Raw genomic sequence first — 23,508 nt, 5'->3', positions numbered from 1 at the left:
TGGAGAAGTTAAATGAGGTGCCGTGAGCATGACAAAGCCCTTTGACTTTAAACTGACATGCAGATGTGCTGCCTTGTTGTGTAGTGTGCATGCTCGAGTTTTTTTTTTCCCTGAGATTTTGGCCTGGGGTCACCTTAAGGTCTTTTGAAGTTATAGAAAGATAGGTGCTTTTATGGTTGTTTATAGGATGTTCTCTGAGAGTTTCAGTGCACTGCTACCCTCCAGTATCTTTAATATATTGCTAGTGTTGCCACAAACCTTTATAAAGTGTAGACATTCATTGCAGGAATAAAATTGCTTTGATATATGAACTTGACTACATCAGATCTTTCATCCACTCTCTCCCATGCCCTTGACGATTTAAATGAACAATGTTTGCAGCAGTATTGCCATATGTTGATTTGCTTATTCCATTTCATTGTTAATTACTAGCACTGTGAAGATAGCACCCACAACTTTTGAATATGAGCAGTTTACTTGTCGTCCAGGAGATTCACGTACGGTCAGTGTTGTACGTGTTGGGAGGGTCATGCTCTTTATTACTGTGATGCGAGCTCTACTTCATGAGTGACTTCTGGCCACTGCTTTATTTGGCACCCTGCTCTGGACTCGCTTGCCAGCCCAGACCAAGGGGAAAAAAAAGTTCTGTGGAATTTGTGCGTTTAAAAATAAACACCGGATAAAATAAAGGCTACTTTCAAAAACTTTCCCAACCGTTTGGCAAGACGTCATTTAAGTCTGCTACAAGGGGAAATATGCAAGTAACATTTATGTTTCAATGGGAAATGGGTCTTTTTTTTCTGAAGGAAATGGGCTTCCGTCACCAGCACTGCACTGTACTGCTTCAATAATGTAGTCTAGTCTAGACTTTATCTGACTTAGATGAGCTTAATAAGGGGAACATTTTAAACTTAAAATTAGTCTGAAACTATTTACTGATGATTATTTATTATTTGTGAAATGTGGGAAGCCTAGATGCATCATGCTTTTGGTCACGTCTTTTAGTGGACTTGGTTATTGACTACTGCTGTTCTTATGCATTACACAGATGAGCTTCAAAGAGCCAGACAGCCAGGCGAGCCAGGAGACCATGAGCTTCCACACTGCAAGGCTATAGAAGACTAACAACACAGGTAGGACCAACTGTTGCTCTTCAGGATCGAGGAAGCCGTTTCAGTCGTAGCATGTGAAACTGGTCCTGCGCTGACGTTACTGATGAGACCGTCTCCTCAGGCTATACTCTGATAGTGTCGTGTTTAATTTATCTCTACACGAAATACCATGAGTTATGAAATCATTTGTCATACCCTGCAATTTACCCATGAAATTAATCGTCCTAACCATGACTGTGACTAATAACAGATCAGAGCCAAGTCATTTTCATTTGTGCAAGGAGCAGAACCAGGGATTTATAATGTGAAATACGCTGATGTCTTTCTGATGGGATCTTTCTTGCACGTCCCAGGTCAGGAATGGGGAACTCTGAGAGTCAGTACAGCCTTCAGGGGTCCAGGAGCAACGGCTTCATGCTCCCTGGCAGACAGAAGCCCTATTCACTGAAGTTTCGCTCTGCCAAAGAGGGAGTTTTACCACCACACTCTTGGTGGAGGGTGGGATCAGGAGTTTCTAGTTTCAAATCCAGAGCTATGAGCCGAGGATGTTTGTCCCAGCCTAAGAGCCACCAGTCCTATATGTCTCGTCATTATGACTATGTCACTAAAGGAAGAGAAGGGAAGAAAAATGGACAGTGGAGTGGTTCTTCTGAATGCTTGCGGGCATCTAGAGGGCGCATGATGCTTCCATCTCAGAACGGCTGCCATGACGCGCTCAGGGAAGACAGCGCTCATGGTAGAGGAGATTGTAATGGCCATGCTGTGAACGGACATGGGACACCTGAGCGGAAATCCAGACTGGAGGAACTGGAGGAGCAGAGCAGCCCCAGGGTTGTGATAAAAAGCGATGGTAGCGTACGCGTAGAGTTTAACAACATCTCCAACAACACTTTGCTACCAGATGAATATGGAGGACCTGTTCAGCTACTAAAGTTCTCGCCTACGATTGACTCCTTGCCCACAAAATCTGCCGTGACAGTTGGGGCAGAGCGGGAAGCTACACCAGTGGCTGCCGGCTCCATCACCAGAACCAGCAAAGGCAGCTCACTGAGCTCTGAAGGCTCCTGGTATGACTCTCCTTGGGGAACTGGTGGAGAGTTGAACGAAGACAATGCCTCCCCCAACAGGGTTTCAGAAACCCTGTCACCAGTTCGCATGGATTTCTTTGATCAGCAGTTACCTGGCATTACAATATCGGATCTCTACCAGGATCCCAGCATGGCTGCCACTTTTCCTACTGCCAAAGATCTGCAGTTTTCAAATGACACACCTTTCAAGCACAGATCCTCCTTTGTGTCTGTGATGAAAGAACCTGCCGAAGAGGATTGCTCAGGGGCCAAGCAGTACTCCTCCTTCACATTACCTTGTCGCAAATCCAAACCAATTGCAGACTACACTGGAAAGAAGGAGTCCATCAGGAACCAGATGAGGCGGCTCAGTGACTGGACCGGAAGCTTGACCAGGAAAAAACGGAAAGCAAAGGTAGGACGAGTACCTGTGACCTCTGTTGATCTTTTAAAGTTCCTGTATTACAGAGTAAATATAAAGCCTATATTTCATGTTATAAGACTAAAAATGTTTTTGCTCATATCTGTAGGTGACAAAGAACTGATGATTATACTTCACTACTGCAAAACACGAGCGTCTTAATAGTAGTTAGCAATGACACTTTTAAAAACTTTAAAAAAGGCTTCCTCAGATATAACCTTTTTCACCGGTTCTAGCTGTTGTTAGCTAGGTTTTCTGAAAATTAAACATGTCTAATCCTCTACTGAGAAGAATATACCGTCTATAAATAACAACTCCTCATTAGAATCCAGTGCTGTACTCTTTGGGCCCATTGTTAGGGTGTTTGCTCAACGAAAGAGGGCAGCATTCATTGCCTTAATGTTATTTTTCTTTCTTTCAAATAAATATTTGTTCATTTACACTGACACTTCTCAGATATATCTGTTAACACAGAATGTACTACATTAACATTTGTGAAGTCAAGTCAAATCACTTAAACCTGAGGGTGGATTCACATTTGGCTGCATGCAAAGTTAATATTGGGTACAAGTCAAATTCCAAGGGCGTTCCTCCATTTTAATGATTGTGATTATGTGAATAGCCCCTCTCTCTAATGCTCAGTTACCTGATATATTAAAGTTTCACGTTCATTATTAAGTCAGGGCAATTGTTTCCAAAGCTGTGGTCAGTCTGAAGTCATCACTTATCGCTTTATGTCTGCATTATTTAGGATGAGTTTTTATTTCTGGTGGAGCAACAATGTGCTCCTGTTGTTAGAACAGGCCCAAAGAGGAAATGATGGACCGAAGAGTGCTTGGCTGTCAATGCCTGGGCCAGGTGCCACGGTGGTCACTATTGTTTTTGTTAGGAGTGGAACACGGTCTCACGTCGTGAACAATATTGCTTCCCTCACTATGCCAGCTGTCGGCGAGAGAGAGAGAAGCCACGGGGCATTATCAAATAAAAATCGTGACACGCTGGTTTAGACGAGCTTGCCGTGGATGTGGATATGAGCCTCGAAGACGGAGTGAATATTCTTAAGGATGGAAAGTTGGGGATTTAATAGCAGGGGTCAAGGTGATCACTGGGTGGGTACAACAACACTTCATGACGAATCTGAGCTGCTTTTAGTAATATTTTTATGTATCCAGCATTGCTTTTGAATGCAAAACAGGCGAACAGGTTTGAATCAGGGGTGTCAGGCGAGTTCCGAGTGTTGAAATATAGCTGCTAATTTGGATTATGTTTGTGCAGTTCTTACATTGTGGTACAGACTTAAAGACTTCGAGAATGTTGATGATATTCCGAGCCAGTTTGAAAACAGCCATGTGTTACTTCTGCCTGAGCTGTGTGAGATATTTGTGCTTCAGATTTTGTGATGTGGGTCACTTGGCAGTAAAATGCATTTTACAAGGAGTCAGAGAGCTCTGTCTGAAAGAGGACTCCGGTATTGCACGATCGGGACAGAGTCGGGTCTGTGGCGGCGGTCTGTACGCGTGACTCAGTGTCTGTGCGTGTGTTTATAAACAGAGTCGTGTTAGTACTTTAGAGGAAAGATTAGCATCCCTGTAGTAAAGTCTCGAGCTCAAGTTACTCTTCAAGGAGAATTAGATGTCAGCCTCAAACGGGTGCTCGGTGTCACTATAATTTCCCTTCCATTAGAACTGTATTTTGCTTGGGTATGATTCAGAATGCCTTTTCAAAGTCTAGTTTTATGTTGTTTAGTGACAAGTTCTTGGCCTAAGTTTTGTGTCTTCTTAATGTAGGAGCACCATGAATCATTTAATTATTGATTATATTTATATCTAATGCTATGTTTATATTAAATTATATTTTGCATTACATATTGTACACGTTCTTATAGAAAAAGTATATTTGTAAAAGTATACTGACTTTCATTTCATTGGTTTACGCAGTCCTCCACCTGGCATACAGACCTTCTCTGTGGTGTCAGGGTCAAACAGGGCTGTCCAAAGGGGCATCTGCACCCTCTTTTTTTTAATTAAAGGCAGCTGGTGGAGAGACACAGACTTTAAAGAAGAGTTCTGGGAAGAGCCCTTGTGTCCAGGTTGCTTTTGAAGTGCACTCCTCTATGTGAGCATTGGCAAATCGATGCTTTGGTTGTGGAGTGCAGGTAGCCTTTCATTCCCATGAAAGAGCATAATCTTGTGAAGAACACTGCACAGCTGAGTGAGCGAGTAAGGTAGTCAGTTGCACTCACTGTAATTACTATATACTCAAAATTTCTGGCATGGTTTTACATGGAAAAGATAAGGACTTCTATGTGAAAGCATTAATTAAGCATTAATTAATTAGTTAAGCTTTTGAAATTTCCTTAGCAGCTATCAGTTTTTCACGGTTCTGTATTTTAAATGGTTAAATATGTAGTTACAATAATAATGAGATGCCTAGTACTTGAATCGGCTCTAATAAGCAGTTTTGTACGAATTACAGTGGTTAAAATAAATTCCAGTGGAGCCTGCAAGCCAGAGTTTTTCGTACTATAATGTAAAGCATATAACCTCAGTCTCACAAAGCTGTTCTTCTATTAATTCTAGGAGCCAAGATATAAGGAGCCTGTGGATTGCTTTGACAGTGGAGTTGATGGCCTCACTGCTGAAACCAGTTCTCCCTCTCAGGTCTCCAGTCTCTTGTGGTACCCCAAGGGTCAGTCTCGGGGCCGCTCACAGTCTCAGGCACTGCCGTCCCGCAGTGATTCTGCTGGTGCGCTTCACTTGGACATGGATGCTCTAAGGCAGAACATCTATGAGAACTTCATGAGGGAACTGGAGACCGGCCATGCGGCTGGAAGTGGAGGAGAGGAGCGGGAAGAGAACTCTGTAGAAGAGACAGAGAGCAGTAGCCAGGAGACTCTTGGCTCTCTTGAGCAGCTGGATTTGCTCTTTGAGAAAGAGCAGGGGGTGGTGAGGAGAGCTGGATGGTTGTCCTTCAAGCCTTTACTCACTCTGCACAAGGATCGCAAGCTGGAACTAGTGGCTCGACGCAAATGGAAGCAGTACTGGGTAACTCTCAAAGGTAAGGACATAAACATGAAGCATGTACTACTTTATAAAGTCAGAATGCAGTTGCTTGACCGCAAAGAAATCAACGACGTAAAGTTTAAAGTATTAAGTTTAATGTCTTTTTTTGCCTTCAGGCTGTACTCTCCTGTTTTATGAGACCTATGGAAAGAGTTCTCCGGAGCAAGAAATGTCACCAAGCTATGCCCTGCTAGCCGAGGACGGTATAGTTCAGGCTGTTCCTGAGCATCCGAAGAAAGAGAACGTGTTCTGCCTCAGCAATGCCTATGGCGATGTCTACCTCTTTCAGGTCAGTCAAACACATGAAAATAAAAATGAATAGAAATGCTAAAAATAGTCGCCTGAGCTGAGAAAGGTAAATGCATTCGAAGTGGTTTGATATCAATGTTTAAAAAGCCTTACTCTCTTTACTGTAGCAGTGGCATAACAACTGCCAATGTGAATTCTTGATGAAAAATGCATTAAACCACAGGTATTCCAAACCAGTCATTTTTGATCTGCTTCAGCTCAGAACATCCCTGAGTAAGAAAACCAGGTCCCAATAACCTTTAATAAAAATGTGCAGGCTAGAGGTGGTCAGGAACAGCATAATACACATGTATATTAGACCATAGCTAAAGGTGGATGTACGTTATACCATATCATAACATATTTATGTCATCAAAAATATTGTAAATATTATTAGCATATAGATTTGTTTAGTATTTTTTTTTGTACATTCATTATCTGTAACCCTTATCCAGTTCAGGGTTGAGGTGGGTCCGGAGCCTACTCGGATTCAATGGGCGCAAGGCAGGAACACACCCTGCAGGGGGCGCCAGTCCTTGACAGGGCGACACACACTCACACATTCACTCACACCTACGGACACTTTAGAGTAACCAATCCACCTACCAACGTGTGTTTTTGGGACCGGGGAGGCGGTGCAGGACTGGAGCACCCGGACGAAACCCAGGGAGAACATACCAGACTCCTCCCCGTACATGGTTTTAAAATGTTGTTTTCATGTTTTGTTTGAAAAGCTAAATAATGTGATACATATGTATCATGGAAAATATATTGAATATCTCTGATGATATAGCATTATTCTTTATCATATTACCCAAGCTTTCCTTCACTAGTCCTTATGCCCTTGGTTTTATGCCGTTTTGACAAGGTTCTGTGTGTATTAGCTTACAAGCTTCAGTACATCTGTCCAGTGGTATGCTGAACATTTGGACCGTGTCCATGCGGAACAAGCAGCCTGCTCACTGTCATGAAAAGCGCTGTTCACGCTCCAGTCCAGAAATAAGGAGCAGAAGTTATTTTAAGAGTAGATTTTTTTTTCTTTTCTTTTCTTTCTCCTCCCTTCTCCCTCCTTTGCTGTAGAAGCCACAGCTTGTTCATGCACTCAAGCTGGTTGGTTTTGATAACATTTTCCTGCTTAGTCAGCCACACGATTTCTAGTGACGTGTCTCAGACCACACTCTCTTGCAGGGCTTTAGAGGAGAGGAAATGATTCAAGCAACTGTTTTTCACTGATTCTCTCACAGTTTCAAAGGCATGTCCTATTACACAGTTCATACTCCCTGCGTTGGATGCAATATTGTGATATTTTATCAATTCAGTGAAAAGCTGTCGTTTATCTTGGTCCCTGTGGTCATTCTTTATCGTCTAGATCTAGAAATCTACCAATCTTTCATTCTTTCTGTCTTTTCCTTTCAGGCCTCTAGTCAAACAGACTTGGAGAACTGGGTAACGGCTATCCATTCTGCCAGCGCGTCTCTGTTTGCAAAGCGTCATGGGAAGGAGGACACATTGCGTTTGCTTCGTGGACAAATCCGAGGTCTCTTGCAGAAGATCGACATGGATGGCAAGATGAAGAAAATGGCCGAGCTCCAACTATCTATTGTCAGCGACTCCAAAAACAGGAAGGCCATTGAAAACCAGGTGATGAAGCTTTGTTTACACTCGTGTTTGTCTTATGAAATGGGTCACTGGCTTAGATTTGTATCGAGGTATTGACTGAGCCATCTCTGGTCAGTTGACTGGCTTAGAAAGAGGATAGTGCTTACATTTGACTTAGCTTGTTTACTCAGGGATCGATCTCACCTGTGTGCTTGTTGGATTTGCCGATGACTTAAGATACTACCTTCTGTTGGTTTGTTAGTTAATGAGTATCTTGACTCACAAACCTGGTATGTAAGTGTGGTCCAGATTGATTGATCACTTGGCAGACCCCCCCCCACCCCCAAATAAATAAGAAGACAGTTCTTAAAGGTTCCTACAGTCAGTCACACTTTGGGTTTGTGAAGATGAGTATTAATAATCACAATTTTACAACCCCTCAAAGCCGTATTCTGCCTCTACATCTTGCAAGCTGTATTTGTTGTTGCTTTTTTATCAGTTGTAGCGGACAGAAATGTTTTCTCATGTCAGTGCTGCTGTTTCCTGTTAACAGTCACGGTAATTCTCCATGGGAACTTAGGCCAGAGCAAGGGTCAGTACAGGGGTCAGAGGGCTATGAGCTGGTGCCTTTATCCCAGTTATTGGGTGCCAGGCAGTGTAAAAGGGATTTGGAGAAGGGTAAAAGGTTAGAATAGACTCAGAGGCTCTACATCTTTGAAGTCCTGTCTTTTTAAATTAATGTCAGCTGGAGTTATTTTTTTGAAGTCTCTTTCTTTGCTCTTCTCAAATGGAGACACAATTGTCTTACATTTAATACAATTAAATATGTCTGTTGTAAAAAGTGAATATACCAGAGAACCAAATGAGAGAGTACATCTGCAGCCACAAGCCACTTCCACATTAGCTTCTAATGGCACTAAAGATGTGACTGGTTCCAGATGTGTCTAATGTGTAGTAAACCACTGAATTCACTTGGAAAGAAGTTTTTTTTTGGGAGGAATAACAGAACCCAAAGTGACATGATGACATTAAAGTACTACAGCTCATTATATCTTATTATATCTTATTAATTCAGCAGAAACTGTTAACAATGTTTTCACGTTTATTTTTTGTGCCTAAACCATTATCAGTGCATTAGCTCTTTCTTTGTGTGATCTGAAGACTACCAACATGTGAAATAAGACCACCCAGTCAGTGCTTTGTGCCCTGCTTAGTTATAAACATGGAGGAAACCAGAACAGACAAGAAAATTAGCTAAGCAAAAATGGGCAAAACAAAAAAACCTTAGATTCTACTCCTCACTCCTCACTCCTGGGTTCTCACGCTGAACTGAACTGTGGCTTTTTCTCATGTAAAAGAAGAGTGCTGACACTTGTCAGTTTGAACAGGGCTGTTAAGATGGAGGGAGAACAGTGCGGTTTTGTTGACCAAAGCATGTCGCAGACATTTCATTTGCACTCTGGGTAACTGTTAACTTTTAGAAAAGGGGTTATATAAGTTCCCTTTAAAACTCCTTTATTTTACAGTGCTCACATTCCATTTTAAAGTATTTTTTTTACTGACTAGCATGACTTAAAAATCACATTCCAAACAAATGGTTGCAAGCTAGTTTCTATGAGTGTGTTATATTCAACTTTCTATGACTCATTTTTTAAAGCATTTTTATAGAGGTGAACACATAATTAGTTTATTCTTCAAAATATCCCAATAAGCGTTTATATATCGTGGTTTTCATTGAAGGCTAAGCACCACTTAATGGACCTCCATGAATATTTCACATTATTTTAGTTACTGACAGATATAAGTATGAATTAAAATGAAAATAGCAGCTTAATTTGCTTTAAAACTGACAATTTTATTAAATTGACGGAAAAACCCGAGCTCGCTACGGAAATTAAGCTAACGTTAACTAACACCAACTAAAACAGGCGAAGTGAGTGTCCTTACCCTGTTTACCTCCATGTTACAGAGGCTCTTGAACACCTTTCGGTCTTTTAAACCTTATTCCTTGAATTAGTAAGAAATAACATGTTTTCTGACTATCAATAAACACAAGTTAGGAACTCAAATTCCACTGTGTTTATTTGTTTGACACTTTCATATCGCCGGTGCTTAGCCTTTAAATTATTATTTTAATGACATCACCTGGAGCATAAAGATAGTCTAGTACTAAAGCAAATGAACGTTGATGGTGAGAAGTGCAGAACACTTAAAGCCTGATCCCTGTCCAGGCTTTTCCACTCTATTTAATAGTACTTTTGTGACGTGGTTTTGAGCTAATAGGATTTAAAGAACCATACGACTTGAATTAATCTTAATGAGGTCTATATCCTCTAAAGCTATGGGTCTTTGCTCAGTCAGCCTTTCTGATACCATTCCCTAGCTTCCAGTCCGCAAGCAAACAGCATGTCTGACACAAATGCACTGTCCAGTAGTCAACACTGTTAACAAGACCAGACGTTTAATACGGGACGTTTTAAAGACTACACTTGGTTTTATCCCTAAGTGCTCCATGTACTTTATGTAACAACTGGACCAAACCTGTGTTTTCCTATTGCCTGTGTAAAAGGAGCTACTAGCTTATGCTCTTCAGGATCCTGTAATTTATTTATATGTACTAAATGCAGTGAGTGAATTTATAATTTCATCAGCAGGACAACATCAGAGCCTGCTGTTTTATGTGGAGACTCATCTTCATCTGCAGACTTCATAAAACCCTAATGGTTTTCATACCCTGCTTTTCTCAGTAAAAATAATAAAAAGTGTTCCCAGACCAGACTCTGGTGCACTTTTTCCTCTTACGTTTTGTAGTTGGGGGATGTGGTGGAGGTTTACATGCTCTTCCCTCTACCCCCTCATGATTTTTATTAGAGATAATAATGGCAGTGTGGGGATTAACTGCGTATCCCACTCTGCCCCCTCAGCATCAGTACCACTAACCCCTGTGCCCTCTGCACATTGTGCCCAATCATGACCCTCTCACATGTGTGAGCAATTACAGCTGTGCTGATACACCTCTCTGGCCTCCAGTCTTTATCTCTCTCTCTCACACACACACACACACACACACGTCCTCAAACTATAACAGTATCTGGGAAAACCTGGCTTTCAGGTTGTCCTCACCTTTAAAGGGTCACCCTGGACAAAATAAAGAATAAAAATTACATGCTACTCTATAGTATGCAGAATGAGATTTCTATATTCACTAGAAACCCCCTTCTGAAAAGTGTTTATCATTCATTCATTATCTGTAAGCGCTTATCCAGTTCAGGGTCACGGTGGGTCCAGAGCCTACCCCTGGCGCAAGGTGGGGATACACCCTGGAGGGGGCGCCAGTCCTTCACAGGGCAACACAGACATACATTCACTCACACACTCACACCTACGGACACTTTTTGAGTCGCCAATCCACCTACCAACATGTGTTTTTGGACTATGGGAGGAATCCAGAACACCCGGTGGAAACCCACGCAGACACAGGGAGAACACACCACACCCCTCGCAGACAGTCACCCGGAGGAAACCCACGCAGACACAGGGAGAACACACCACACTCCTCACAGACAGTCACCCGGAAGAAACCCACGCAGACACAGGGAGAACACACCACACTCCTCACAGACAGTCACCCGGAGGAAACCCACGCAGACACAGGGAGAACACACCACACTCCTCACAGACAGTCACCCGGAAGAAACCCACGCAGACACAGGGAGAACACACCACACTCCTCACAGACAGGCACCCGGAGGAAACCCACGCAGACACAGGGAGAACACACCACACTCTTCACAGTCACCCGGAGGAAACCCACACAGACACAGGGAGAACACACCACACCCCTCACAGACAGTCACCCGGAGGAAACCCATGCAGACACAGGGAGAACACACCACACTCCTCACAGACAGTCACCCGGAGGAAACCCATGCAGACACAGGGAGAACACACCACACTCCTCACAGACAGTCACCCGGAGCGGGAATTGAACCCACAACCTCCAGGCCCCTGGAGCTGTGTGACTGCGACACCTACCTGCTGCGCCACTGTGCCACCCTTGAAAACTGTTTAGTTTGTGGGAAATTATGTTAGAACAGTTTTCTCAAAATATCTCAGAACGTGCCTTTCCAAAAAAGCCAAGCTGTAAGCTCAACAATTATCTCATTCAGATCAAAATACAACACCTCCTCTTCTCCTTAGAAATACAAAGACATACAATACAATGACACTTTCAGCCAGTGTCAAGTTCCCCTTTGCTTTTGTTATCACTGGTGGTAATGGTGACTTTCTGACTCTCTTTCTGGTACGTCCCTGTTTATTAACAGATCCAGCAGTGGGATCAAAACCTGGAGAGGTTCAACATCAACCTCTTCCGCATGCGCTGTTACCTGGCCAGTCTGCAGGGCGGAGAGCTGCCCAACCCAAAGAGCCTCCTGGCCACAGCCAGCCGTCCATCAAAGTCTGCCTTGGGTCGTCTGGGAATTTTCTCCGTCTCCTCCTTCCATGCACTGGTCAGTGTCTCCCACACTTGAGCGTTCCTGTGCCACATCATTCACGACACATTCATACTTGACAAACACACACACACACACACACACACACACACTTCTGCAAGGAGAGGTGTGATGCCAAGTCCACAGGGATGTTTGTATGTTTTAAAGCAGTTAGTCAAACTCAGTTTTGTTGTACTCAGATCTGCTCTAGAGATGAGGCGACGCTGAGAAAGCACTCCCTGTCTCTGTCCCAGCGAAGCCATGGTAGGAGAGGGGTCTTCTCTTCTCTCAAAGGCCTGGACAGCATCACCAAACGCAGCCGTGAGAAAAGACCCTCTGCTTCACAGGTAACACACTCAGCGTAACTTCCTTTCCCACGTAACACTTGCAAGAACTCGCACACACATTATAGCATCTCAATTTATTAATGCTTATATGTGAGAAACGACTTGGACTCCATTACTTTAACAGGTGCGAGTGAACTCAAGCAGGTTCTCCAGTTTTTTATGACACTTTGTGCTCGTGTATGTAAAGTCTATGTTTTTGTGTGTCATGTTGCTGGAGAAATTCCTCACGCAGGTGCAAATAAGCACCTTATATAAATCCTGTCAGCTTGGTAATTATAACGCTGTGAGTCATTATTTATCGATGGGGTTCAATTTCCTATCTCGGCCTTTCCTCACAGAAACACATGCTGATTCTGGTTTGCTTGTGGGAAGTGTATATTTAAAAGATTTATTGCTTCCAGCGTTTGATTCTGTGTGACTTGTTTTTACCCCCAGATGACTGTCGGTTCCTTTCAGTCTGCTGTACATTTCGTTTCATTGATAGAGTTTTGAGAGTAAAGTAAGAATGTCACTGTAGATTGCCTTTGCATTTTTGCAGCTTCCTTTATCAGATCCTGCTGGTGTGTGTGTCTTCTATTTGTGTGATGATTTACAAAAAGTGATTGAGGTATAATAGCACCCCCTTGTGGACAATCATGAGCCTGCAGATCATAGGTTTATAATTCCGTTTATTTATCCATCCATCCATCCATTATCTGTCACCGCTTATCCAATTTAGGGTCGCGGGGGATCCAGAGTCTACCTGGAATCAATGGGTGCAAGGCAGGAATACACCCTGGAGGGGACGCCAGTCCTTCACAGGGCAACACAGACACACACACATTCACTCACACACTTCTGTTTATTTATATTAATGTTAAAATGGTAATTGTGATAGCGGTAAATCCTCTTACAGTTGGTTAAAGGGCAACCGTTTCCTTTTTTTATCTACGGTAACAAGGATTGCATTGACATTACCTACTATTCTCAGAGTGGGCTTTCTCAGGTAAGCATAAAAACAGCTAGATTTAGTATGTGCTTTTATAGTATCCCAAGTGCCAGCTTGCATTTTTCTATGCTTATTACAGCACATTGTCCCTGCCTCAAACCCCCCCCACCCCCCTGCACAAGCTCTTTAACTATCCCAGGTGGCCTTAACTCTGACAAAATGGCTCCCATCACTGTTTGGGTAGTGTCCTTGTCCCTCCCTGACATGTGTCTGGTAAATGGAGATGCAGCCGGCTTGGCTAATGAGTCCCAAATTCATTTCACACTGCAGAAGGCAGAGGTGAGAGAGAGTGAGAGAGAGAGAGAGAGAAAAAAAGGGGGGGAGAGGGGGCACACTGCATTATAAATTATTAAAAGCCATATGTGGTAAATTGCAGCCTGCTGTATGCTGCCCTGCAGCGACAAACAGATGGTTTGTGTAAGAGACCTGTGCTACACGCTAAATATTAAACAGGCTAACCTTTATATGGGGGCCTTTTGCATCACCCCTCAAGTCAAGGTGTGCCTTTTTTTTCCCCTCTCTTTTGTGCTGTCAGGAAGTATCAAAAGGCTGTTTAATTTCTCCCAGAAGGTGCAAGCAACAATCTCAGAGCAATATTTTTGAAATCTCTATTCTACCATTCAGTGGGATCCTAGAAATATGTGAAAAATACGAAGGTGGCTACTGCAGCACTGAAGACCTATTATTCATTAAGGTGAATTTCAGAAATCTCTGATTTTGCAGCAGCAAGACAATTTATTCATATCCTCCTTTAGTCATAAAAGTGTCACCGGCCACTTTGCCTCCTCTTGATAAAATGCACGGACTTGTCACAGAAGGCATTACTCATGGGTGTAAATGTGCTAGAATGGCAGTAATAACAGGTCAAGCTGCAGCATCCGATCCTGCCATGTCTTGTTCTTTGCCCGGTTCCCACTGTTCACTTTCCTGCTTACAGTCTTGTGGTGTCTTGTATGTGGAAATATAGCTTTTATTGCAGTCATTCTCATAGTCATAATCCGTCCATATTCATTTTTATTTTTCCCAAACCCTCTCTCTTCTACTGTTGTCTGTTATTCCATACTCAGTACGCCTAATCCCCGTGTAAAACCAACCCTCTCACAATAGGACCTATGTCTGCAATTCTAGCCCATTTATAGCACCAGGGATAAGTGTGTTAAGTTAGAATTTCATGCAACGCAACCTGTTTCTGTGTGCATACAACAATATTAGAATCAGAACCCCCTCTACCCAGTCTGTCTGTGCTGCCAGCTGAATTCCCTCACTACACACTGCTTATTACTCCAAATCAAGCAAGCCTCAAGGCTTCTGCTAGTCATTGAAATAGTATCAAAGCTGGAGGCTCACTGTGCCCAGTTTGTAATTACGGACAAAGTGCTGGTGTGTCTACAGCAATGTTTGCGTTGCTATTGGCCACCACTGTCTGACAGAGGGTGACTAAGAATTTTATGAGAGTTGGTGTTGATATGTGTTCTTTCCTCCTCTTGCAGATCTTTGACTGTGATGGAGAACAACTTGGCTATATTCCTCCGTCTAGCACCGAGGTAAGACACTCTCAGTAAAGCTCCTCCAGTCCCGACGTTCACCTTTTACGTGTTTTGTCTAATTAGTTTGAGACGTAACTATATGTCACGACTTCCAACCACATTTTTCTTCCCGTAATTAACACTTATTTAGAGAAGGATGCTGTGCTTCTCTGTAATCTGGTCTTTCTCTGACTCATAAAAGCTTTTTTTATTCTTGTTTAAGGACATATTTTGGTCATGTTTAGTGCGGCAGTTTATTTTGTACAACCCCTAAATGCTGTGATGTTTAGCAGCACTGTTTCCCTGTGGATACAACGCTCTGCATTCATGTCCCAAGGCTTGTGTTCAGCTTTGTTCCATTGGATTAATGGTTAAATCTGTCCCTAAAAAACAGTTGCACAAAGATTCCCTTTCATTTCCGAGCCTCTCATTTCCTGTGTTTGATTCATCCGGCCTTATGTATGAGGGCACGCGGTGTAAGCCGTACTTTCCGTCAAAGCATCTTTAAGACCATGTAAAATGTAATAGTAATAATGTTGATTGTATTGAGATTGAGGTTTACCAGATTCTTATTAGGTTCATCCACTTTAATACGTATTTATTACATAGCGGCTTCTTTTATTTATCACTGTCAGTAATTCTTAGTTCCTTTGTTTTGACATTTTTATTCCTCCATCATTTCACTTCTTCTAGACATAATATTGTCTGGTTGCTAAGGGGCGTTGCTGAAATAGTATTTTATTTCTGAGGTTGCCTGGGACCCGAAGCTTCTGTTCTGCTTTGTTTCCGTCTTTAAAACACATCGGATGGAAGTGAGTGGCTATTAATGATCATCCACCGTTTTGGAAAGGAAAGTCTGAAGTAAGGGGCCGGGTGTTCAGACTTGAACAGCGTCTGTAGGACAGTTGGCCTTGGCTTGTCGAGGAAGGTTGATGGTTGGACAGCTGTGGCCAGTGTGGAATGAATGCAGAGTCATGGTGGTCAGGAAAGTGTAGAGAACCGCAGTGAGTGGCTTCTCTTTACTGTTCTCGTAGCGTACTGATCTCATAGTCTAATATTTGAATATCTTTGTGGAAGAAAGTGTACATGTATTTGGAGTGTTATATATATATATATATATATATATATATATATATATATATATATTTAATGAACTTCACTATATGTTTGGCCCATTGTTAGACAAATAGATGGTTCTTCACTTTCACTTTATTTATACTCTCTGACCACCTTGTGTTTTATTCTCTGTCTGTCTGACTTTCCTGTGCAGCTGTAGACTGTGCCACCAATTTGGTTTCAACACCACCACACTCACTAGTTAACAGCAGGTCACCTTCAAATGGTTAAACATTTTTGAATTTGAAGTATTCTTCAGTTAGTTTGAAAAAAGCAATAGAAGTATGTGCATCTATTTTTGTGTGGATGTAATATCAGGGGTGTTTGGTTCCCGTCTCTATCTCAGTTTCTGTCTGTCTCTCTCTGTCTCTCTCTCTCTGTCTTTCTCTGTTTCTCTTTCTGTCTCTCTCTCTGTCTCTCTTTCTGTCTCTCTCTTTGTCTCTGTCTCTTTCTTTGTCTCTCTCTGTTTCTGTCTCTCTTTGTCTTTGTGTCTCTGTCTGTCTTTGTCTCTGTCTCTCTCTCTCTGTCTGTCTCTGTCTCTCTCTTTGTGTCTCTCTCTGTCTCTTTTTGTCTCTCTCTGTTTCTCTCTCTCTTTCTGTCTCTCTCTTTGTCTCTCTCTGTTTCTGTCTCTCTTTGTCTCTCTCTGTTTCTGTCTCTTTGTCTCTGTCTCTTTCTTTGTCTCTCTCTATTTCTGTCTCTTTCTTTGTCTCTCTCTATTTCTGTCTCTTTCTTTGTCTCTCTCTGTTTCTGTCTCTCTATTTCTGTCTCTCTCTTTGTCTCTGTCTCTTTCTTTGTCTCTCTTTGTCTCCCTTTGTCTCTCTCTCTGTTGCTGTTTCTCTCTGTCTGTCTCTGTCTCTCTCTATTTTTGTCTCTCTCTTTGTCTCCCTTTCTGTCTCTCTCTCTGTTTCTACCTCTCTCTTTGTCTCTCTCTATTTCTGTCTCTCTCTTTGTCTCTCTGTCTCTCTCGCTGTTTCTCTCTGTCTGTCTCTCTGTCTCTCTCTCTCTCCAAAAGTAACTTTGTTTGACTTGATAACGAACAAACGTTCAAAAATTACAGCACCAAATGCACTCAGAAACACAGGCTCAAACTGTTTCACTGGCAGGTGACACACATTTGCCCAGAACATTGAGTCCCTTTACCTTGGCGCACGTTTTAAGACAACCCTCTGAAAACGAAATGAAAGCTTTTCTGTGTGAGACTGACTTTCCAGCTGCATTGGTCATAAGTGACATGTTGTTGTTTTCTCTGGTCAGTGACGGAGGATAGGTGTGTCTTTCCATCACCAAAGATACTAAACTAAATGAATGGACCACAGTGTTGTATTTTGACCGACCAATCGTCGGACAGCCGCAGTGATGCATGTCGCTACAGAGTCACGTTGTGTTCCTTAAAGGTTTTATAAGGAGTTTTGTTTTAGATAAACACGCGTCATCTTCAGACCCAGTCTTTGGCCTCCACTGGTGTTAAAATGACAGATCTGTCTTTCTAAAAGTCCAGTATTCTCAGATGCTGGTATTTAAATTTGAACTGACTGAACAAACTGAAAAAAGCTCCAGTCCTCAGGGCATTCTGATAAAGACTTGACCGTATTTGTGCAGATGTTTTGTAGGCCCACAGACGTAAACCCTCCTAATTTCCAAGCAATCATTTACCAGCTACATGGTCATTATAATCAAAATGGTCCATAACAGCGTCGGATCATGACGTGACATAATTTCTAAGCAGTTAGGTTCAAGCTGTCTTGATGCATGCGTTGAGCTTGTGCCAGGTTCTGCATTTGCTTTGATGAAATGCATTGATTCCCCCCCCCCCCCCCCCCTTATTTTCCCATTCAGAGGCTGGACGGTTTAACAGAGGTTTACTCAACAGCACCACCTGAAGGCGGCCAGTGGGATAGTGTTTTGGAAACCTCCGTCTGTGTGTACATGCCAGACTACCAGACAGCTACAGTGGCTCTGAAAGGCCAGCACACAGTCCTGGATGTTCTCACTATGGCCTGCAAGGTATTTCATAATTCACAGTTTAAAAGGGGCCACTTTGATTAAAGTCTTTGTGAGGAAACATTAGAGACGACGGCAGACGCTAATGGGATTTTGATTATTCAAAAGATGATGTGGTTTTACAGGGACGCTTCCCCAGAGGTTTTTAAACCCCGTCTCCCTGATGTATAAAGAGCAGTAATCTCATTTAATGCAGAGTCAAAAGAGCAGCCCTTCAATGGCATTACGTAGACATACAGTTAAATTCTGTAGCTGTTAACAGCGGTGTGGGCTGATGCTCTATACACATCGAATGCAATTAGATTTTACGCTATAAATAAATATATATATGACCATATGTACTCCAATACATTGGAAATGGCATCCCCTCGTCGATTTAAACTGGATGCTTGATCCAGTTAATGAAAGCAAAACATACTTTGCCATTTCTTTTCAGTCTTTTAGTGTAGTAACCACTATGTGTGTTGTGTATTGTGTGTGTACTGGGCGTTAATTAATTCCCGCTCTCTGTATGATGGATTTATACACCCATGTTTGCCCATTGCCCCGAGTGGGAAGGCTGCATAAGGAACACAGGCACCTGGGGACAGTCATTAAAAGCAACAACACACAGCCACTCACCTTGACAGTCCGTCCTGCTGCTCTGTCCCAGAATGTGTGACAGCAGTGTGACTTGCAGCCAGTTTATTTTAACACAAATTACTGCAGCGTGCACTCATTTTCAGACTCTCATTCTCTTCTGGTCTGGAGTGTTATGCCACCATCTGACCACTCTCAGTACTGCAGTGAAGTGCAAGACTACTGTCTACTGCAAGACTACTATCATCCATTAAGTAGAATCTCTAACAGAAGCATCCATTTTGAAGGGGAATAGCTGTTGTTAAATATTACGGATGTATATAGTGTCTCTAAGAAGAATTCTTCTTGTCAGGTAAAGAACCTTGACCCCAGTCTTCACTGCCTGCGGCTGCGCAAATGCACTGAGGATCGAATGGAGGTCTGCACGCCAGAGGGATACGAGCTCCTGCAGAACTTGGTAAGGCTGTTCAAATGGCAATGCCACAGGAAGCACGCTGTAGTTGGTACCGATTTAAAATAACGCTATACTTATAAAGGTTTATAAATGGTTTAAAATCAGAAGACATTCTGAGGTAGTTAATGCATTAAATGGTTAAACTTAGTAACAAGTAAGTGCTGAAGCTGAGAGGGTTAATGTTTGGCAAGATCCGAGAGTGGGGTTTAATAGTGGGCTCACTATTTGGCAAATAACGGGTCACCGTTGCCTTTCCTATCTATGTGTGATAACTGATTATTAATGACTATTAATGTACATTCAACATAATAGCTATTAATAAATAGATTTTAAACCATTTATAAAGTCCTAATAATGAAAGATCAAATTCTGTTTTTCTAGGAATGTTTTATTTATAAATGTGTGTATTTAAGCTCAGACGTTTAATGCTAAACTAATACAAGAGTTCTTCTTTTCTCTGCAGTCATATGATGAGCTGGAGGTCAGCCCTCAGAATGTGTGCACTCTCCACATGACTAGGCCCTCCTGCTCAGGGGACTTTGGTAAGTGACTCGTACTTGTACAGGATGTGTGTGTGTGTGTGTGTGTGTGTGGTATATTAGTGGTCTCCTGGGTGTTGGGCTTTTTTTATATATGACACACAGCTTCTCACCTCCTGCTCTCCTGCCCCGCAGGGTTTGCTGTCACAGGCCATGTAGACAGCTTCCGAAACAGCCGCATCTTTGTCAGTGAAGTTCTCCCTGATGGGATCGCCTTCAGTGAAGGTATCTCTACATACACTACACCAATGTGACTTGTAGAAACAATTTTTAGTTTCTGTTTTTGTAGAAAATCACGGTCAATAAATGTCTGGTGTATTTTGTGCATAGAATATAAATTATGCCTCATTCTTGTAACAATTCTTGACGTTCTAGTGGTGCAACCCTCTAGTATTATATATTATTCTTAGCTTTCTGTTCCATACCCAGTCCCCATGGGTTATATCAGTACACAGTACACTCTGTTATTGCAGCGTTTGGGAGTGTTGGCCCTTTTTCAGGGTTCTCTTTGGTTTGACTGGTTTTCAGGTCTGAGGCCGGGTGATGAGATTGTGGTTCTGAACGGGTGTGAAGTGTCCTCTCTGGACCTTGCTCTGATCCAAACACTCTTCAGTGAGCAGACCTTGCATCTGACCATCAGACGGGACCCTCCATCACTCAGACACGACCCAGCCTCCACTCATCACCAAACCAGCCAGCAACAGCTACTGAAGGACTACCTGTACCGCCACCACAGAGCCAAGTCTGCTACAGGTGCACGCACTCTCTAGCTCTCTTTCTATCTCTCCATCTCTCTCTCTCTCTCTCTCTCTCTTTCTCTCTCTCCATCTCTCTCTCTCTCCCTCTCTTTCTCTCTCTCCATCTCTCTCTCTCCCTCTCTTTCTCTCTCTCTCTCTCTCTCTCTCTCTCTCTCGCTCTCTCTTGCTCGCTCTCTCTCACCCAGACCCATGCTCTTTCACTTACAGCCTCAGACTCATGTTCTCTCTCTCTCTCTCTCTCTCTCTCTCTCTCTCTCTCTCTCTCTTTCTTGCTCTCTCTCTCTCACCCAGACCCATGCTCTTTCACTCACAGCCTCAGACTTATGTTTTCTCTCTCTCTCTCTCCCTCTCTCTTGTTCGCTGTCTCTCTCTCTCTCTCTCTCTCTCTCTCTCTCACACCACAGTAAGGCAACACCCAGAGACCCATACACATATATGCGCACACAGAGTAACACACACACACACACACACACACACACACATATATATGCATTAATACACTCATACATACATACACACGCTAATTTAATTTGATCTAATCAGTGTATTTGTGGTGAGGCCTGTGTAGGGTCTAAAGGGCTACAACTGACAGTTCCCCATTCCTTAATAATATTATTCATAAGTGCTTTTATTTTGTCTAATAACTAATGCTCACAAACCCTTAGACAGATTCCTGTTAATGTGTGCTTCACACATGCTGCACAAACGCAGTGACAGATGGCATGCAAACATGCATCACACTTCCACATAAATGCTACTACATTGTGAAAGCTGTGGTGAATGTTTGTGTGTGTGTTTGTGCACGCGTGGGCATTTGATCCCTGCTTTTGTTTAAATGTTATATATTTAATATTATATTACTGTATGTTTTCTGTAGATACTCTGCTGTGAAAGATAGTTTCAGTGAAATGAAAAAGCTAATTCAATATCAGATATTACAGTTATGTTCACAGTTAAAACACTATCATTGAAAATGAGTCGGGTTGGGAGCATCTCTCATTTTCTGGTTGTTTACTATAAACATTTCATGTTTTGTCACTAGCTCCACCTTATCATAGACTTCCTCTCTAGAACCCTTACAAGTAAATTTCTGCTTCCTCTAACTGACTGACAGACTCTGAAAACGATCAACTGATAGCATGTCTTCAGAATACATGTTGTAAGTACAGAGCGGTGGTGTGTGCTATAAACTTGTTTAAAGAAGATTGGAGGCATGTACAAAAGGATACTGAAGGCTAATAAGGAAGTATTGAGTTATATACATTTTACGACAGATCTGTTATAATGTGATGGGCAGAAAAAAAAGTAGGGATGGTAAAGTTAAAGAGGAAGAACATTCTTTATTTTCAGTAGAAATGTTTACAAATGTTTACTGTAGTAATTTAAGACCGTTCCTTTTTGTCCGTTTCTCATGAAACTTTGACACAAAGGAGATGGCCATTTATGATGATCGTAGGTTTCTATTTATGGAGTCACAATGTCTGTGTGTGTCTGGGTGTAGAGCTCATTCTATCCTCTTTAAGAGAATGAGGTGTTTTCCTGGTGCTGTTACTCATTTATTTGTGCATTACTTGACTCCCACATTGCTTTCTGGGCACGGGGTACGCCGGGGGTGTGTTCACTGCCACGGATTGGTTACATGTCGATTAAAAACACGTATATTCATTACAAAATGGAATATATGCCATATTTTAACAACATCTAGGCGCTGCAGAGATGCCCCTCTGCTCCACTGCTCAGTCCTTGGGTTGGGTGATTTTTATATAAAATATAAAATGTGCAAGTGAATCCAGTTTAATTATTAACTATGAAAATATATTTGCTGAATAAACAATGCACAGATGAAGAGGATATAATCATAGCACTGTTCGTATGCGCCTGTTTGGCACGAACTGGTAGAGGTCAACAGGAACCACACTTAAAGGACAAGATCTTAACAAAGAGTGAAATGTAATGATGATATTAGGCTGTGAACTGTCACACGATGCCTGCTTTGATTCCTGAACATTTCCTTAGCTGCAATGTCTCTCGTATGATATGAAATACAAAACTACATCCGTTAAATAAAACAGACGGCAACAAGAAGTTGCTCAAGATTCAAGAGTAGTGTGTAAATGTGCCCAATGTTTCTCGGAAATGAAAGTGGTGTTATTCTGTTGAACAGAACCGATGGAAATATAGCCTTATTTGAGTCATTCATTAGAATTTAAAATAAACGATTAGCGAAAACCTGACCCTTCACAGAGCTGAAGTTTCCTGAATTCCAGTGTGTGCTTAGAAAATAAACTACTCAGAAAAGCCAAAGCAATGCTTGGACATCACACACTCGCACTCGGTCTTTCACACAACCACAAACACTTGTGGCCAGGCCTGTGGTGCTTATGTCAAAGGGCAGTTTACACTTTGTTCCTGCAGCAGACCTCTTTTCGGTGTAGATGAAATGGGTGATATGTAACCATATGGTCTTACAATACACATAATATCAATAAGGGACATATGCAAATGTTCTTTCTAACGAAACAGTGCTGTGAGCATCTAGAGCAGTCATAGATACAGAGTTTCTGAAGTTGATGTGATGAGTAAAGGTATATAAGTTTGGTCTCTTTGTTTCTTTACATCTAGAGATTTCACCTGGATTTTATACCTGCTTTCATTCCATAAATACTCACTTCCTGGGGTGTCAGAGACGGGAGTCGTGGCCCTTCGGCTGCATTTTCTTGCCTCTGACTGTAGGGGTGCTCTGTATTTTCCAGCAGGGATTTGAGAGAGGAGCTCAGATACACACTTTGAGACTCCACTTAATGAAATCACTCCTGCTGAGTGCTCTTATTATACATCCAACAATGTGTGGCATGTTCCACTTGCACAAAGTAAGCTCCACAGGGAAATGTCTATTTATATACAACTCAGGCCCAATAAGTGTTCGTGTATATATATGTGTGTGTGTGTGAGAGAGAGAGATAGAGAATTAGAGAGAGACATGGTTCATCTATTCTGTTCTAATTTTGACAGTTTTTATCATGTATTAGTTTTAGTGTAAAAATTATGAAAAGTTAGAGGACTGCTAATGATAACTTTATTGCCTTATCTCACTTATTTAAAAAAAAAAAAGGTCCAAATCTGAGGCTTAATTGGTGTAATACTCACTCTAATGAGGA

At 42.2% G+C, this 23,508-nt stretch overlaps 1 protein-coding gene across 2 annotated transcripts in view; it reads left to right on the top strand.

The window, feature by feature from the left end:
• tiam2a (TIAM Rac1 associated GEF 2a) overlaps positions 1-23,508 on the top strand; it is a 77,722-nt gene that overhangs the window by 29,835 nt on the left and 24,379 nt on the right. For both annotated transcript variants that reach the window (XM_066675476.1, XM_066675479.1), the window contains exons 2-14: positions 1,049-1,133; positions 1,466-2,594; positions 5,180-5,657; positions 5,779-5,951; positions 7,367-7,591; positions 11,875-12,060; positions 12,243-12,389; positions 14,868-14,921; positions 17,856-18,023; positions 18,952-19,056; positions 19,517-19,595; positions 19,728-19,817; positions 20,121-20,345. In XM_066675476.1, coding sequence (XP_066531573.1) covers positions 1,473-2,594; positions 5,180-5,657; positions 5,779-5,951; positions 7,367-7,591; positions 11,875-12,060; positions 12,243-12,389; positions 14,868-14,921; positions 17,856-18,023; positions 18,952-19,056; positions 19,517-19,595; positions 19,728-19,817; positions 20,121-20,345 — 3,052 coding nt within the window. In that variant the 5' untranslated portion in view covers positions 1,049-1,133; positions 1,466-1,472. The remainder of the gene's footprint in view (positions 1-1,048; positions 1,134-1,465; positions 2,595-5,179; positions 5,658-5,778; positions 5,952-7,366; positions 7,592-11,874; positions 12,061-12,242; positions 12,390-14,867; positions 14,922-17,855; positions 18,024-18,951; positions 19,057-19,516; positions 19,596-19,727; positions 19,818-20,120; positions 20,346-23,508) is intronic.

The sequence above is a fragment of the Hoplias malabaricus genome, chromosome 1, assembly GCF_029633855.1.
Source record: "Hoplias malabaricus isolate fHopMal1 chromosome 1, fHopMal1.hap1, whole genome shotgun sequence".
NCBI lineage: Eukaryota > Metazoa > Chordata > Actinopteri > Characiformes > Erythrinidae > Hoplias > Hoplias malabaricus.
This window is presented reverse-complemented; position numbering and strand designations above follow the sequence as displayed.